This window comes from Microplitis demolitor, chromosome 5, assembly GCF_026212275.2.
Source record: "Microplitis demolitor isolate Queensland-Clemson2020A chromosome 5, iyMicDemo2.1a, whole genome shotgun sequence".
In the NCBI taxonomy this organism is placed as follows: Eukaryota; Metazoa; Arthropoda; class Insecta; order Hymenoptera; family Braconidae; genus Microplitis; species Microplitis demolitor.
The window spans coordinates 4942632-4960245 of NC_068549.1; the positions used below are offsets into that span (position 1 = coordinate 4942632).

The window sequence follows — 17614 nt, forward strand, 5'->3', positions numbered from 1 at the left end:
TAAAGAGACATCAAAATTTACTGTAAATTTGACTTCAAACTCCAATAACTTTGGAACAGATAAATTTATCAAAAAATGTTAACAGACTTTTTTTGTAGTTAAATTTCCTACAAAATTATATCCTTAGCTTCGCTGTACAATGAGCCATTGCCGAAGTATAAAATTCCTCCCTTAAACCTTTTTTTGTTTTCCCATGTTATTTAAATGGAAAACAAAAATTTTTGATTCCCGACTTTTAAATATCAATATTGAGAGCTCATATTTTTACAGGATACATTTCAAAATTTGGGAGTGACTTCAGAGTGAATATGGATTTTATTTAAACCCGAATTCATTCCGTCACTCAGAGTCTCGGAGTTTAAAAAAATCACTTCGCATACGGAGTAAAAAAATTTTTTTTCGTCGTTTTAAAGTAACGTAAATTTTATTTTACATCGGCTTCAAATTTATTCCGAAAAATTTTTACAGTGTAAATATTAAATGAAGAAAATAAAATTAAAATAAAATATTAACAAGAAAAAACTGCATCCGTTATCTCTGTAGCATAAGAAAAAAATATGAAATTATTGATATAAATTTCAAACAGATCATATATTCTGGTGAACCCCAACATGAGATAATAAACTTACCGGAAATATCTGGTTAAAATTTTTATTTACTTGTGACTGGGTTATAGTTGGCTGATAAGTCGATTATAATCTCTTCATATAAGCCTGCGATAATTGCTTTTGCGTGGTTTCATTTTGATTAAATCGATATGCATATTGATATATACATATATAATGATAAATATACATTTAGATAAAACATTTGTGGAATCCAATACAATGATTTATCACTCAAATCAGTTGTCTCGGAATATGATACACATGTATTTCAAGTATGACCTCTATTCCCGTAATTCATTATATGCAGTATATGCGTTTATAAATATCTCCCTTATTATTCTTTTTATAACTCATTTAAAAATAGAAATTATCGAAATTTATGTTTTATAATAAAGTGTTTATAATATATTTTAATTTATTCAATAGATTAGTCTTGATGTCTTCATTTTTTGAATATACATTTTAATCTCAAAAAAAAAAACATTAAGAAGTTTTAAATGTTAAGGCTAAGATTGAGGCTATGGAATTCCATAAGTAGCCGGAAGTTGATTTTAAAATTTTTCTGTTGTTTTCAATTGTTGGAAATTATCGTGGTAATCTTCATCACATGTTGACCATTTGTTACTTATTGAGACTAGACCATATGTAGGAAAACCTTTTCAGTTATTCTAAGAACTGTTGTGGTCATGATTCATTGATGGTTTTAATGTTACACATGTGTACTTTATACGATGTGACCTTTCCTTTGAAGGTAAACAGAATTTTCACATCTTGTATGGCGGTCAAAAATTCTTTGGAATGTGCGAGGAAATCATTTGTTCCACAGGGTAAAAAATTTTTTGTGTGAAAATGGACCCGAGGACGTTACACGGCCGGCTCGGTGTGAAATGTCAAGCAGAGTAGTTTTAACACAGTGTGAGTTTCCTGTCACACTGGTCGGTGTTATTACACGGTAAAGTGGTCCCTCCAAAAAATTTCGAATTTGATATTTTTTATTCTTTACACGTGTAATATTTGCAAATAACTATAAAACAATTGTATTTCAATAATATAAAAAATCATTTTAAGTTTGCTGCGATATAATTTTAAAACATAATTTTATTATCTTTAGCTTTCTTAATAAATTATATTTAATGAACAATTTTGGTGGTCTATTTTAGCTCTCATTGAATAAGAAATTTTGATAAGCGGTATCCATCCGAAGTTATTGACGTATGGAAAATTTTGAGAGGCCCACTTCGCCCCCATATTTTTTGAAGTTTTGAAAATTTTAAGCGACCCACTTTGTCCCCTCTTCCTCTTCTTATTTAAGTAATTATTTATGTTATGCGTAATTTGTTTAAAAATAACACAATTTTACGCCCGCCATTCAATCACCGATAATTTAATTAATTAATATAAACACTAAATAACTGTAGTGATCGAGTTGCTAAAAATACAATAGGACCTCGTTATAAGACTAGCTCGGGGCTTCAGGGGAAAAAATTCTTAGAATTGAGGTGCCCCCACGATTGTACTTAACAGCGTTTGCGCCCAAACCTCGCTATAAGACTATCGCCGTTTTGCGTTTTATTTATGTATTCGGTTCAACTCTACTCTATTATACAGTGAATCTATTTCATATATAATCATAAATAAACAGAATTTTGTCGTTCTTTTCTGTTAATTAATTATGTGATACCACGAAATTTGAAGTATTCTTTATGAAAGTAAATTATTTAATGTACAATCTTGATGTATGTACATTTTATCTCGATTTTAGTCGTACTGGTCGTTAGTCTTATAGCGAGGTTTCGGCACAAAACTTTTATTGAGTAGTTGGTGGGGGAAGTGTTCCGAGCGAGTTTTAACAAATTGAGGGGAAGAGTCTTATAACGCGTAGTCTTATAACGAGGTCCTACTGTATTCACAATGCTAAATATTTTAAGCACCGGAAAATATTTTAACACCCTCAAAGAATATTTACACCTTTGGCGGTGTTATTTTAACCGCTTTCGGTGGTGAAATTTAACACCGAAAATTTTAACACCTACACCATCTGGGCTTATCTCGTTTTTTTTTTACAGTATAGTAGTAAAAAAAATCAAAAGATAAATTTATATTTTTTTTTTTTTTTAAATAAAAATTCATAAAAAAAAATAACATCATATATGTAATGCCATCTATTGGTAATGTATAACTTTTCAACGGCAAATAATTAATTAATTAGCAACCTTTTTAATTATAAGTAGATAAAGAACACTGAGCAAAAGATTACTAAAAATATTTGCTGAATCATTAATTTATAATCTTTTTTATCAGTCGAGTTAATTTTCTTTTATTACAAACTTTTCATTTTTTTTTTTTTTTAATATCATGTAGTGTGTGCTACTTTATACTATTTGAATTCAAATACAAATATGCTAAAAGTGACACGTGTTTATAATCTCTAAACGCTATACTACTTAATTTTTTTTAGTTTCATTTCATAATCAAGAATAAATATTTATTCAGTTATACATCGTGTCTCTATTTTAATGTGTAAACAAAATACCCAATGAGTTTGTTATGAACTAGAGTTTTAAACTCAATGCCAAACCAAAAATAGTTAAGGTAGTAAAATATGAATCAGAAGAGAAATATTTAAGATAAGAAAAAAAAAAGTTAATATTAATGGATCATATTGTCTTATATTTTTATTTGCTTATTTTTTTAGTACAAAGCAGATCTTTTTTGGGTAAAATAAAATAAATTCATTAATTATTCAGTTTTTTTTTGTATGAGTCATAATTTAAATTAATGCTCTTTTAAATACTACATACAAATAAAAAAAAAAAATTAAAAAAATAAAATTCACACTGTAAAAAATGGGGAGTGAATATGGAGTCTATTTAAATCCGGAGTTTCGGAGTTTGAAAAAAAAATTACTCCAAATACGGAGTAAGTAAGGAATTTTTTTTTTAAAGGAGTGACTCCGGAGTGATATAAAATTTTTTAAATTTGCATTTATTTTGATTTTGAATTTTAATTTAAATAAACATCCTTCTGGAGTTAATTTGACTTCGAACCAGATTTTTAATTTTAAAATAAACTCCTACTTGGAGTTAATTTCATTCCCTAGTGGATCAGAATTACAGTAAATCACGGCAATTTATCACATTTTGCAAAAAAAAATTTTTTATGATATTATAGGGATGGTTCCCATAATATTATAGGAATATTTCCCATAATATTATAGGAATATTTCCCATAATATCATAGGAATACTTCCCATACCATTATGGAAACAATTCCTATAATGATATGGAAATAGTTTCCATAATGATATGGGAATAGTTCCCATAATATTATGGGAATGGTTCCCATATTGGTATAGGAACTATTCTCATACTATTATGGGAACTATTCCCATAATGCATAGGAACGCTTCCCCTAATTTTCTTTCCGTGTAGTCCTGCGGAAAGTTTACAGTAACCTGCGGTAATTTACCGCAATTTTCGGCATTTTTACCCCATGCTTTTTATATTTTTACAGTTATAACAGTGCAATACTTCACTTTATGGTAAAATACCGCAGGCTTGTCGCAATTTTGCGGTATATTACCGACTTCTTGCTGAAAATTTACAGTAAAAATATCGCACTTTTGCCTTGAAATACTGTACGTTTACCGTAAAACCCTTATTTTACCGTAAATTACGGTATTTTATTCACCCCAGATTTAATCTACGTTCCCTCTGAAAATTTTCTACAGCCTATTAAATATAAAATTCTGATATTTTAATATTTATTAATCCCATAATTATTAAATGCTTCTTAAGATCTGATAAAAAATTTTATCATAATTTTAAAAATAAAACCTTGAACTTGAAAAACCTCTTTGTTCACATATAATGTCATACATATTTATATCTCATGTAACCGATCGTATGATTGATGACGAGATTAGATAATAATAATTTCTCACTTACAAAGTGAATTTATTTGAAACAGTCATTAGTTTAATTACTAAAAAAAAAAAAAAAAAAAAAATAAAATTTGGCGCCAGGAAAAAAATGGAATGCACAGTAAAGTGAAATAATGAAATTAGCGTATGCTATTTTTAAAAACTTGTTTTGATACTTTTTATCCATATGAACAAAAATATCACAGGCTACTTTGATTCATGCGCGGATCAAGCTTTTCCCGGTAGGTCAGGATACTATCCGACGTTCGCCTCTGGATACATGCGCAAAATTTCTCGGGTCAATCTTGCTCCAAGCAAAATTTATATCGCTTATCATTCTCGTTCTACTCTCAATCGACCCTCAACTCTCTTTACCTGTAGAACTGAACTTTTTTCAAAATCATAAATCAACTTGGATCTAAATCTCTCGAACATTAGACGTAAATATAAAAAATTAATAATTTAAAATGTATTTTGTTAAATTTTCTTATTGCAAATAAAATCGACAGTAATAAACGCGCATACTCGTTTCTCATTCTATCTCCTTTTTACAAAGTTCTCTCTTGCGCGAGACAATATACCGATCAGCGGCCGCTGGATCCATACGACAGTCAGACGTCTTGGTGGCATAAATCTCGTTTTATTAAAATTAATAACTAATAATTAAAATTATTTTAAAATTATTTTTTAAAATATTTTCGTTTAATTTTATATTTTTTTATTACTCATAATTATAATTTAAAATTTTAATTATTCATTATTAGTTTTTTTAATAAATAAATTTATTTGAAATAAAATAATTAAATTTAAACTCTAATACGCAGTTTATTTTGTTTGAATCAGTGTCAAAAATGTTTGCCGGATCGACCTTTTTGTATCTCATCGGCATCTTTTATTCGGCGAGATTAACGCTGCAAGTAAGTTTATTTATTTTAAATAAAAACATTTTTAATTTTATTGATATATATGAATCATTATATATGTATATTAAATGAACTTTGTTTCTTGTTGCATGATATCGAATCATTTATACATAATTTAACGATCAAACAAAGTTCATTGACCTGACAAATAAATTTAAAAATTTGAAAACTTTAGTAATTTAAACAATAATAGATAAATAATTGTTTCATATAAAGACAAAAGTATTTAAGACACCTGGTTGTGGTTCCTGCAGGAAGTGCGGGAGGTGCATTAGAAAAGTCGATACGGAAAATTTTAGTAGGGCACTAGTACATAGCCACCTACAATATAATAGTAGAAAATATTTAATTGATTAGTGATAGAGTCTATTGATTATTATTAATATGAATGATAATATTTATGAGTAAATAAAATTAAAAAAAAAAAAATGTATTTAATTTTAGGCTTCATCGCCAACATCGAATTATTACATTGGTGCCGTAGTCGAGTATCATCCCGTTACTAAGGGTGATAATGGCACTGCCATTGCTAATGAAAATGCTAAAAATTTTATGACATTTTTAAAGACAGCAAGTGAAAATGTATATATTTTTAATTATTATATATATTTAATATACAGAAAAAATTAATTTTTTTATGTAAAAAATTTTTACTGACCCTAAAAAAATTTTTATGTGCCCGTCGAAATTTTTTGGATTAGATATTGAAAACAAAAATTTTTTTGAGACAAGAAAAAATTTATTGGGCCAAGAAATTATTTTTTTCTGTGTATGGTTAATTTTTAAATATTTTTTTTTTTTTTTAAATAAAATTATTCAAATATTTTAGGAAGTTGATATAATTGTTTTTCCGGAAAATGCACTTTTTAGTGGTAAATCATATCCAATTGATGAACGAAGTAGTTATTTACCACACAGTACATATTTACCTCATCCTAAAGAATCTAAAGTACCATGTCATGACACATCATCAAATGTTATGGAGGTAAAAAAAATTACTATTAATATTATTAATTAAATTCGGTATCGTGGAAAATGTCTCGATTTAAATTTGTTTTTTGCACATCTCGAGCGAAGCGCTCTATTGTCACCAAACTTAAAAACTGAGTTTTTTTTTCATAGTTTCATATATTTTTGTTGCAATCATTAATTTCATATTTCAAGTTTTTAAAATAATTCATGATCCGCAAATTTCGAATTTTTTTTCCACAATTTAATATAAAAAAAAAAAAAAAACTAAAAATATGCACATGTAGAAAATTAAAAAAACTACAGGTGCAATTTTCCAAAATATGTTTTTTTTTTAATTTATTATTATTAGAAAAATGAAAAAATTATTAGGCGGCTAATTTCAGAATCATAATAATTCTAAGTATATTTAAATTTCGCGCTAATATAATTCCCAATAATATTCCGAAATAAAATCGATAAAAATTTCCAAATATTTTTAAATTCCCTACCAAATGAATTTTTATCAATTACCATAAATAAAAAATTAAACAACATCAATATAAATATTTCATAAAATAAAAATAAAAATATATCAATAAGCAATTTAATTTCAATTATATGCAATTAATTTATTAATGACACTCGAGCGGTCACGAAGGGATTGTTGATAATTATCATTATTACAATAACTATAATTAGAAGTTAATATATATTGACATATAAATTTGTTACGTTAATGTTTAAAAATAAATTTCATAACGCAAGAATAGTTTTAAAACGCGTGCAATCTATATTTTTCCAATAATTTATATTTAAACTAAAACTACATATATATATATGTATATATAAATACTGTGCACATAATACCAGAGTATTTGATGTGTAACTTTTATAATCGACTTTTTTTTCACTTCATCAGGCTGTGAAGGCCATGTCTTGTGCGGCAAAACGTCATGCTATGTACATTGTAATAAATGTACGTGAAAAGGAAAAGTGTAGCGGTGAAAATTGCTCCAAGGACGGTCACAATCTATACAATACCAATATAGTGTTCGATAGAACCGGTGCTGTAATAGCTAAGTACAGAAAATGGAATTTGTTTGGCGAACTCAGTATGAATAGAACATCTAAGCCGGATATATCAACTTTCCGCACTGATTTTGACGTTAATTTCGGCCAATTTATATGCTTCGATATACTCTTTGGTACACCAGCGGTAAAACTTGTTCGTGATAAGAAAGTAACTGATGTCATTTTTTCAAGCCATTGGTTTTCTGAGTTGCCATTTTTAACGGCGAATCAAATTCAAACTGGATGGTCATTTGCTCATAATGTTAACTTTCTTGGCTCTGGTTACAATGAGCCGTCAACTGGTAGCGGTGGTACCGGTATCTATGCTGGGAGAGATGGTCACTTTGCACGTGTCTGGAGTGAAAAATCAGCAAATGCACTTATCGTTGCCAAAATACCTAAAATAATAAATGGCCAACGAACACAGCCAATTAATCCTAATGACGCGATGGTATTTTTCTACTCAATAACAGAAATTCCTACTATTAATCAACAAGAGTCTGTACCACAACAACATCTTAAAACTGATGATCTTTCACCCTACACTACTGAGCTTTTTCAACCTACTAATGGAACACACAATTTAACTCTTTGTAATAATGATTTGTGCTGTAATTTTACCACCGAGACTGTACATCATGACAATTTGGTCAAAGGTGCTGCTAAATATTACAGGTATGCTATTCATATTTTTTTTTTTTAATGCTAGAATTAGAAATGAGGATAATTGCCTCATTAATATAAGATCGATGTTAAATGAATGTAATAGATTTATATTACTATTATGTAATTAATTGAGGTATTAATGAATTGACGTTACATTTATTGTCCTAGATAAATTGATAATGAATTATTGATTGTATAACAAAAGATTGAGAGAAGTATAAATTGAAACAAAAGTTAAATGTCGCAATTAAAAAAAAATATATATTTTTGGTGATAAAATAAGATTTCAGATATAATCATATATGATTATGTATGAATTTAAACATGATCATGTATGAAACTATTTTAGAGTATGAAGTTTTATATATGATCGTATATAATATCATGCATGATGACAGATGATCGAGCAAGTTCATTTGGGAGATGTATGTAATTATAAATAATTATTAATTATGTATGGTCATAAGTATTAATGCCTGGTTATACATGATTGTAGAAAAGTAATTTGGATCTAACGATATTTTTGATAGATCAAGGTATTGATTTTTTTGCATTTTAAATCTATAATAATATTATAAAATATATATATATATATATATATATATATACGGAGAGAAATTTATAGTAATAATTACAATATATTACGGGAATGGTTTCCATAACCTGTTTTGTTGAAATATCGATTATAGAAACGGCACTCATATACATTTACATATGCATATATATACAAGTTATAGTAACCATTCCCATTTATATATTTTTCATTACTATACGATATGGGAATAGTTCCTATGTCATTATGGTAACCATTACTATATGTCATGGTAATGATTCTCATAGTATGAGGAAATTCTAAATGTTATGGTAACCATTACCATAGTATTATAGTAACCATTATCATAGTATTATGGTAACCATTTCCAAATATTAGTGCTCATTACCATAGTATTATAGTAATCATTACCATAGTATTATAGTAACCATTGCCATAGTAATATGGTAACCATTACCATATATTATAGTAACCATTAGCATAGTATTATGGTAACCATTTCCAAATATTAGTAACAATTACCATATATTATAGTATCCATTACCATAGTATTATAGTAACCACTACCATAGTATTATGGTAACCATTACCATATATTATGGTAAATATTACCCTAATATATTAGTAACCATTACCATATATTATGTTATCTATTACCATAGTATTATGATAATGATTACCATAATAGTATGGGAACTATTACCATAACATTATAGAAACGGTTACCATGAAGTATAGGGTTTGTTCCCACACGCACCTAGCAATCGTTACAACAGGAATATTAGGATCTATTCCAATGTGATTATCGGTACTATGTCCATAAGTATGGTAATCATTACTATAATTCAGTTACTTTACGACACAGTAACTATTACCATAATTATAGAATTGCTCCCGTTAGTTATGAAAACTTTTCCCAGAAATTTTGGGTGTATAGTCCATAATTTCTAGTAACTATTATCATAACTATGGACTATTACCATACATATAAGTTGAAATTTCTTAAACATTTTTCATAATTTTCTCTCCGCATATATATCACATGATCAGATAAGGCTTTTAATAGATAAGAGTAACAAACGATGCAAAAATCAATTAATCACTTGCATTACATATCATTTAAAATTATTATTTAAATTCTTTACTATTTGAAACGTCGTCAAAATATAAATTACTACTTTATTATATATAATTATAAGTACTGCAGTTTATTGATTAGTCGACAAATATACTTGATAATTTAATTAGGAAATAAATTTAATTGCTATTCAGAAGTTAATTCCATTGAGTTCTCTAATTAAAGTAGATCTAATTATTCATTCAACATCGGTCATTATATGAATTTAATAAATTTTCCAATAACAATTTGTCAATTATAATTAGATATCGCTTTGCTGTGTTCAATGGCGTAAGATCATTTTCAAACTTCGCTACCGGGGGTATTGAAGTTTGCAGTGTAATTTCATGCCTCGATGACAATCCAACAAGTTGTAATCAGCGATTTGACACCAATACTATTATTGTTCATCCGACGACATTTAATTCAATTGTCATTTCAAGTTTCGCCAAAGATTCTACAAATATAACACGTTTTCCATTGAGTATAAATACCGAACTTCATCCGCTAAATGTCACCGACTTTACATTTGTCAGTAGCAAAATAAATGCAACTCACGTTAATTTAAAATATACTTTGACGAAACCTCGTAAAGATTTAATGACTTTTGCTATTTACGGAAGAAATTTAACAGCCGACGGTTTGCCTAAAACTACGTCAGCTTCATCTAAAATAATTACACCGTTTTATTTATTGTTTATTACTTTTATTATTTTAGCCGTAGGCAATAACAACATAAATTCGTTATTAAGTTTTGTGTAAAATAATATATTATAAATAATTTAAAAATCAAATTTTAAAATAGAAATCCTGCCCAAATAATTCCCAAAATAATTATTAAATAATTAAAGGGATAAAATTTATTAAAATATAAAATAGCTTGATAATTTAAATAAATATGTTATCGTACACAGAAAAAAAATTTTTTTTTGGCGCGAAAAAGTTTTACTCAACTCTATCAATTGAAAATAAAAATTTTTCTTGAAAAAATTTACTAGAAGGAAAAAAAAATTTTTTGTTTTCAATTCATGATGCAAAATTTTTCTTGCGTCAAGAAATTCTTTATTTTTGTGTACGGTTAATTGTTTCAGTTGATATGAAACAATAATTGTTTCATTTGCCACTAAATTTCTTAAGTATTTGAGTTATTATTGTTGTATTACTTGATATGACTGTACTGTAAACTGTAAAATTTTTCGTCTATTTTTTCTCATAGTATTCAAAGTACACACAGCTATAGCTTCGCTCTGTTTTAGACTACACGTTAATCCCATGGATAGTTTATAAAAATATGAAAAATACCGTAATGCATTATAGGGAAAAAAAAGTGCTTTATAGAGTTTTAAAAAGCTCTCAGGCTTGTAAGTCAGTTCAATAGGACCAGAGGATTTAATGAGTAAGATAATCGTCCCATGTCATTAATGCTCTATTAAAAAAAAAAAAAGTAAAATAAAAAAATCAAATCAAGTCACTAATGCAAAAAAGTAAAGGAACAGAAAAATTTTAGAAATACTTTTGTGACTTGGAAATTTTAGTTTTTTTTTTTTTACCTTACATTTGAAAAAAATAAAATTTCCAAAACGTCAAAAAATTTTACTTCTTTTTTTTTCTGTTCAATTTTTTTTTTTTTTTACATTTACTGAGTAACTGATGCAAAAATGGAAGAAAAAATAATTTCCAAAAAAATAAAAAAAAAATTTTTGAACAAATTTAAAAAAAGGATTCTTTTTTTTTACATATTTTGAAAAGTTTTATTTATTTATTTATTTATTTTTTTTTTTTATATTTATTGAGTAATTAGTGCAAAAATATAAAAAACATCAAAAGAAAAAAAAAGATGAAAGGGTCGCGATAATCGAAGCTAATAGGATCTCGCGCTATTTCGTATGATTGCGCGATAACCGTAACTCTAAAAAAATCGATTAAAAAATATCGAAACTAGAGATTTTAAACTTAAAAATCTCGATATGATTATTTTTTACCAAGATACAGCCTTTAAAAAATAACAAAAATATTTCGAAAATTTTTCTGTTCCTTTAATTTTTTGTATTAGTGTATATTTATTAATATTAATATTATACTTAAGATATATTTTTATTATTGATGTATATTTTAGTAAATCAAAATAATTCATGTTAATTAATTTGTTAAAGATAATTACTACAAATTTTATCAAAATGTATTTTAATGTTCAAATTTTTAGATGATGAGTTTCAGTATCTCATCTCTGAAATATTTTAAATCAAAATATTTTTTTTATTTTTTTTATAATTTAATAAAAAAATTTTTTAGTTATCAAAGTTTTATACTGGAATTTATTTAAAATATTATTTTAATCAGTACTACAATAAATACTAAAAATAAAAAAATTTATCGAATGTCATTCGTATGAATATTAAAAAAAAAAAAGCCTTCCCAATTTTTTTTTCTGATGTAATAAATGAAAATAATTATGTATGCCGATTTAAAAATAATAATAGAATAAATATCGTTATTATGTTAATTAATACTATTAATATAAATAAAAGAGCTTGTTTAGATGTTATTACTTTTAATTATTAAAATCATCAGGTCACAATTAATACATTTAATTATAAACAAATAAAAAATATAATTAACAACGAAAAAAAAACAAAAAAAAATAGAATGGTTATCGCGTGAGTTACCTGTATATAGAGTTTAGTATCTTATGTAAACTGTTAAATAAATGAGTTTCAATGAAATATTAACTCTACGAGTTAATCAATATAATGATTAATATAAAATTCTTCTCTTATCGTATATTGATAATTATTGTGTCAATATCCAGTCCGACCTCTTGTAAGATTCTTCCCCTCCACTTTTAAAAAATCGAAACGTTTCCCCCAATAGGTTTTTCTACATTTTAAATTTAGTTCTCGTTATAAGACGAACTTAAAATATTTAAGGAGGACCACTAGTGTGACCGCCTGAAATAAGAGGATTTTTGGTAATTTTTTAAAAGAAAACTACTAAATGGAATGTTTTAATGTTTTAAGGACATATTTGTGGATATATAATGAATACAAGATTAAATTTTTGGACCAAAAAATTCAAAATTCAGTGAGTTATTCACAATCTCCCAAGGCTCCTATTTGCTGTACCATGACCCTCGGGCTAAGAAAAAAATTTTAATTTAACAAAATGGCGGGGTTTTTAAAAAAAATTTCAAATTTCGCACGTAAATTTGATGATTTTTGGCCTGGCAAAATTATATTTTTGATTTAATCGGAAAACTAGAGGTTCGTGGTACGTAGAAACATATAAAAGAAGCTGCAATTCAAATAAAATCAATCGGGTGATTTGTCTTCGAGTTATAGATGCAGCAATTTTGAAAAATGTATTTTTGAGAACCGATAAGCGGCTGCTCTTCAGATGGCTGTAACTCAAAAAACCATTCAAGATGCACTTTAAATTTTACTGTTATTTTTGAAGCTACACCCTATCGAAATATGCACAAAAAAATTTTTTTCAAAATTTCACACTAGCGGCCCCCCTTAATAAAAATAAAAAAAAAAGAATTCAACTAGAGAGTATATATAAAAAAATTTTCAAGTACACGCATTAATAATAATTTTATTTAATTTTTTTTAAAATTATATACAACAAATATCTTTTAGACAAAACAAAAAATCGAGTCTTATAACGAGGTTAGTCTATTGTCTATAAATAAGTGATAATAATACTAATTATTATTTAATATCTCGGAACTTTGAATTCCGGTGCCCCATCAGCACTACCACCACTCGCCGGTTTACGTTTGTTCATAATATTTTGAATTTTCTGCCACTCACGATCCAACTCAGCTTTTTCATTCTTTTCTTTATTATATTTACGCGTTCTACGTCCGTCGGCCATTTTGACACCATACTGAAACGCAGCTTTTGGCAGGGCCTCTTTATTATTCATATACTCGCTGTATTCTTCCGGTGTATCGAAATCCCACCGTCCAATTGGACCTTTCTTGTTACCCAAATCCATCTTAGTGTAATCAACCTCATCATCGGAATCATCAATAGCATCTTGCATTTCATCAAGACCAGGGTAACACTCAGCATATCCTTCAGGTTCAGCAGCAAATTTATTATGGATTCCAATTTTTTTCGGTACTGATGCACCTGCCTCAGCAGCTCGTGCTAATATACTAGGCAATTGAGGCGCATTTGCTTTATCATCAATTATTTCATTTGAATCAATTGGTTTATTAAAGTATGAGCCTTTTCTCTTTTCTTTACTGGATGACGAATTGTCTTTCTTAGACCCACTTGGTACATAATCACCAATGTCACCATAAATACTGTCGTCTTGTGGTGCACGATTTTGAATTTCAGTGTCACCGATTTCCTCACCCTTTGAACGGCCGTCTTTATTTCTTTTTCCTTTCTTCCCATGTCTGCTTCCTTGACGTAAGTATGAGAGAATCTGGGCAAGTTTATTGATGACGATATCATTTGTTGTCAATGTTGGAGTCGCATCGACTGTTGGAACATCGGCTTTACTTCTTATTAATGTCGTAGGTATATCAACTTCTGCGTTTTCATCCTCTAGTTCAATAACGTAGGCCATGCGACCTGGGGTAAATAATTCATTTCTTTCAACGGTTTTAGATTTCATTGTTGTTATTATTTTGTGAATATTACGGCCAACTTTTGTTTTGAACTGCATTTCATCTGATTTCTTTTCAACTTCTTTTTTTTCTTTTACTTTTTCTTTAGGCTTTACTAATTTTTCCATTTCTTGCTCTTGCTCTATTTCTTTAGATTCTATTTCACTTCGTACCTAAATAAATAAATAAATAATAGTATGAAAATTAAACTGTAAGGAAAAAAATCTGAAAATCACTTGACTCTGCGAGCCAGCCCCGAAATTTTCTGTTATTTTCGAATTCTTATTTTTTATTCTTTGTTAGTTTTTAGAAAATTTAATTTTAATTAAAATTTGGCATGCATGCTTATTGTATACGGAATCAATAAGTCTACAATTCACGAATTTTAGAAAATAAAATGAAAAGGAAAAGAAAGTTTATGTACAAGAATTCTATTCTTAAAAATTTTAGAGCTCTAACTTTTTTTCTATTAACTTTGAGCAAATGACACTAAAGACATTTTTGTAGAGAATTTAATTTTTTATAAAATCATGAAACCTAAAATTCAGAAAAAAAATTTTTTCCTATGTATTTTAAGTGGGAAAAATTGAGTTAAAAATTTCAAAAATGCTAATGACGGTGAACTTTCAAAATTGAGACAGTTCTGAACTTCAAGTAGAACATTTTTGGAACTTTGATAAAATTAGAATGTGAAAAATTTTCCCGCGCGTTTTTTTTTTATTTCTTAAAAAAAAGTAATTTGATTTGACAATTTTTTTTGTTTGAAGAAAAAAAAGGAATTAATTAGGAATTATGAAGATTTTTTATTCTTACCAGAATTATTCAGGTGAGGCAAAAAAAAATGAAGGATTTGAAAATATTTATCAACATTTTTTTACTTTTATTAGAACTTTTTGGGAGTCAGTTTTTTTCATTTTTTGATTTGGTCAAAAATAGTCCAAAAAATGAGTGATTGGAACTAATTATGAACTTATAAACTCCCAAAATTGTCAATTCAAATCAATTTTGCTTAAAAAATTTCAAAAAAATAAAAAAAGAAACCCCACTAGAAAAGTCTACACTAGTTAAAAATTTTTCACACTTGTAATTATTTTAAAGCTCCAAAAAAGTTCAACTAAAAGTTCAGAATTATCCAAATTTTGTAAGAAATTTTGTTTTTCTGACACGGTCTACTAAAATTACGATTAATAAAAGTAATAAATTTTATACCTTCTGGAGTAGAGCGTAATCCAACCCCTTTACCAAATGGGTGTGCTCCATGTCACCACCCAAAAACTTGGACTGTTGAATCATCAGTCTCCTTCTTTCAGCAGCATCAATACCAGATTTAACATCCGGAGCAACAGCTCGATACGCACTAGCATTATTTATTGGATCTTCAGGCTGAAATTCATCAGTCGTACCGTCTCGTCTTTCGCGAGCACGATCCCGATATTTTTCCGCCAACTCAGCCATTTTATCTTCCTCTTGTTTTTTGAGTTTTGCATAATAACTTTTCTTTTTTCTACGTAATTCAGCACGACTGCCACCACTCACTGATGGAGTTTGAGCTGTTTTTGCACTTGCATCTCTTACTGTACCAGGTACCGATGCTGGAGTTGCTGACGGAGCTGATGCTCGTGGTGTCATCAACAGTTTTCTGAAGTCATCGTTCGTTAAACGAACAGACATACCCACGTCTTCATCCATGATGAGTTTATTTATTTTCTATGCTTTTCAAATTATCTAAATCTGGAAAATATAAATAAATATTTATTTGTTTTCCACAGAAAAAAAAAGCGGTAATTTATTAAAATTTGAATGATTAATTTTTATTTTTATATTAATTAAGTCTAATTAAGGAATAAATATTTAAAAAATTAAATACTGTAAATGATTGTTTATACTTTACCTTAATTAGATATAATATTCGGGGTTAATGAATACCACGGACAGAATATGTAATCAATTGATTATATAGTAGTTGAGATAAATAATTTATTCACAAATCGATACGTATATTGAACGATTGTTGTATCTTTTGTACTAAAAATTATTTATTTAAAATTTCAGTAAGTAAAATTATTCTTTACTTTGAAACATATCAATACTGAACCGAAATTATGGACAGGTTATGTTTTTATTGGTAATTAAATTTCTGCAGGACTTCATGATGATCAAAACAGAATACTTTGATTACAGGTGGCGACACTGCCGTGTTTGACGGTAAATTGACGTTAATTTACTGCCATATTGGACACGAAGTGACTGCTATAAGTTGAGGTGAAATTATAGTCGTCCTATAGAAAGTTTGAGATTTTGTCCTTATTAATTATTCTTATTACTTGCGCGGTAAATTTAAATATTTGAAGAATAAATTATTAGAAATTGGAGGAAAGTAAAAATCGTATGTCAAAATAAAATGGCGGTAGAATATGACAGAATAATATTTGAATAGTTAAAAAAAAACACTTGAGTGTTTGAACAAACCTTGGTGGGAAAATAATACGCAGAAGGGTATCCTTATACACTTGGAGATTTAATTTAAATTGCTCCAAGTGTATTGCAGCTAAAAAACGTCACTTAACTGCTATTTCCCACCAGACGATGCCAGATGATTTTGCTCAGGAACTTGGAAGTTATCAGCATCAGCAATTCGCAACACTTTACACTGGCACTGAACACTCAACACTTAACGACACCACAGACACTTTGCACAATTTAAACTTTACAAACACTGTACATTTTAATTAAACAATGACTATGAGCAATAAATTTTATGGATAATTCCGCGAATTAACTGCAATACTGTGTTTCTATTTAAACGTAATGAAGAAAGATCTGGACTACTACTGCCATTGCCGACGATACTGACTGCCGCTATTGGACCGCCAGTTGATACAAAACAATCGATTCTGCAACCATTCGATGGTTGCAGAATGGGTGCATTACTCTGCACTTTTTATTTAAACGTGCATTTTTTTATTATTATTTTGCAAACATTGTATTTTATTATTCCAAAGTTTTAAAAATTATCAGATGGTCGCTAACTTTATTGTTTTAATTTTAAGTAAATAAATAAATAAATTTAAAAAATGCATGTATTGATTTTTCATTGATTTAAACATGCATTTTTTAATTTTTATTTTACTTATATACATTTTTTTTATTTATTCAAAAATATTTAAAAAATTGACACC

General features: G+C 27.8%; 2 protein-coding genes across 4 annotated transcripts; one reads left to right on the forward strand and one right to left on the reverse strand.

The window, feature by feature from the left end:
• Positions 1-2956: 2956 nt before the first annotated feature.
• LOC103568144 (vanin-like protein 1) lies at positions 2957-11952 on the forward strand. Of its 3 annotated transcripts, none has more exons than XM_053738954.1 (6): positions 2957-3200; positions 5374-5447; positions 5898-6035; positions 6283-6438; positions 7324-8150; positions 10078-11951. In XM_053738954.1, the coding sequence occupies exons 2-6, from the start codon at positions 5382-5384 to the stop codon at positions 10571-10573; spliced, it is 1683 nt and encodes a 560-aa protein (XP_053594929.1). In that variant the 5' UTR covers positions 2957-3200; positions 5374-5381; the 3' UTR covers positions 10574-11951. The 3 variants fall into 3 exon arrangements, with proteins under 3 accessions (XP_053594929.1, XP_053594928.1, XP_053594930.1); XM_053738953.1 differs by lacking the exon at positions 2957-3200 and adding an exon at positions 3246-3324 and having other exon boundaries at positions 10078-11952; XM_053738955.1 differs by lacking the exon at positions 2957-3200 and adding an exon at positions 4748-4970.
• A 1395-nt stretch (positions 11953-13347) lies between these two features.
• LOC103568134 (protein Red) lies at positions 13348-16579 on the reverse strand. Its single transcript, XM_008544849.2, has 3 exons — positions 16327-16579; positions 15645-16166; positions 13348-14608 (listed from the first exon to the last, which is right to left on the reverse strand). The coding sequence occupies exons 2-3, from the start codon at positions 16122-16124 to the stop codon at positions 13526-13528; spliced, it is 1563 nt and encodes a 520-aa protein (XP_008543071.1). The 5' UTR covers positions 16125-16166; positions 16327-16579; the 3' UTR covers positions 13348-13525.
• Between the last annotated feature and the right edge of the window lie 1035 nt (positions 16580-17614).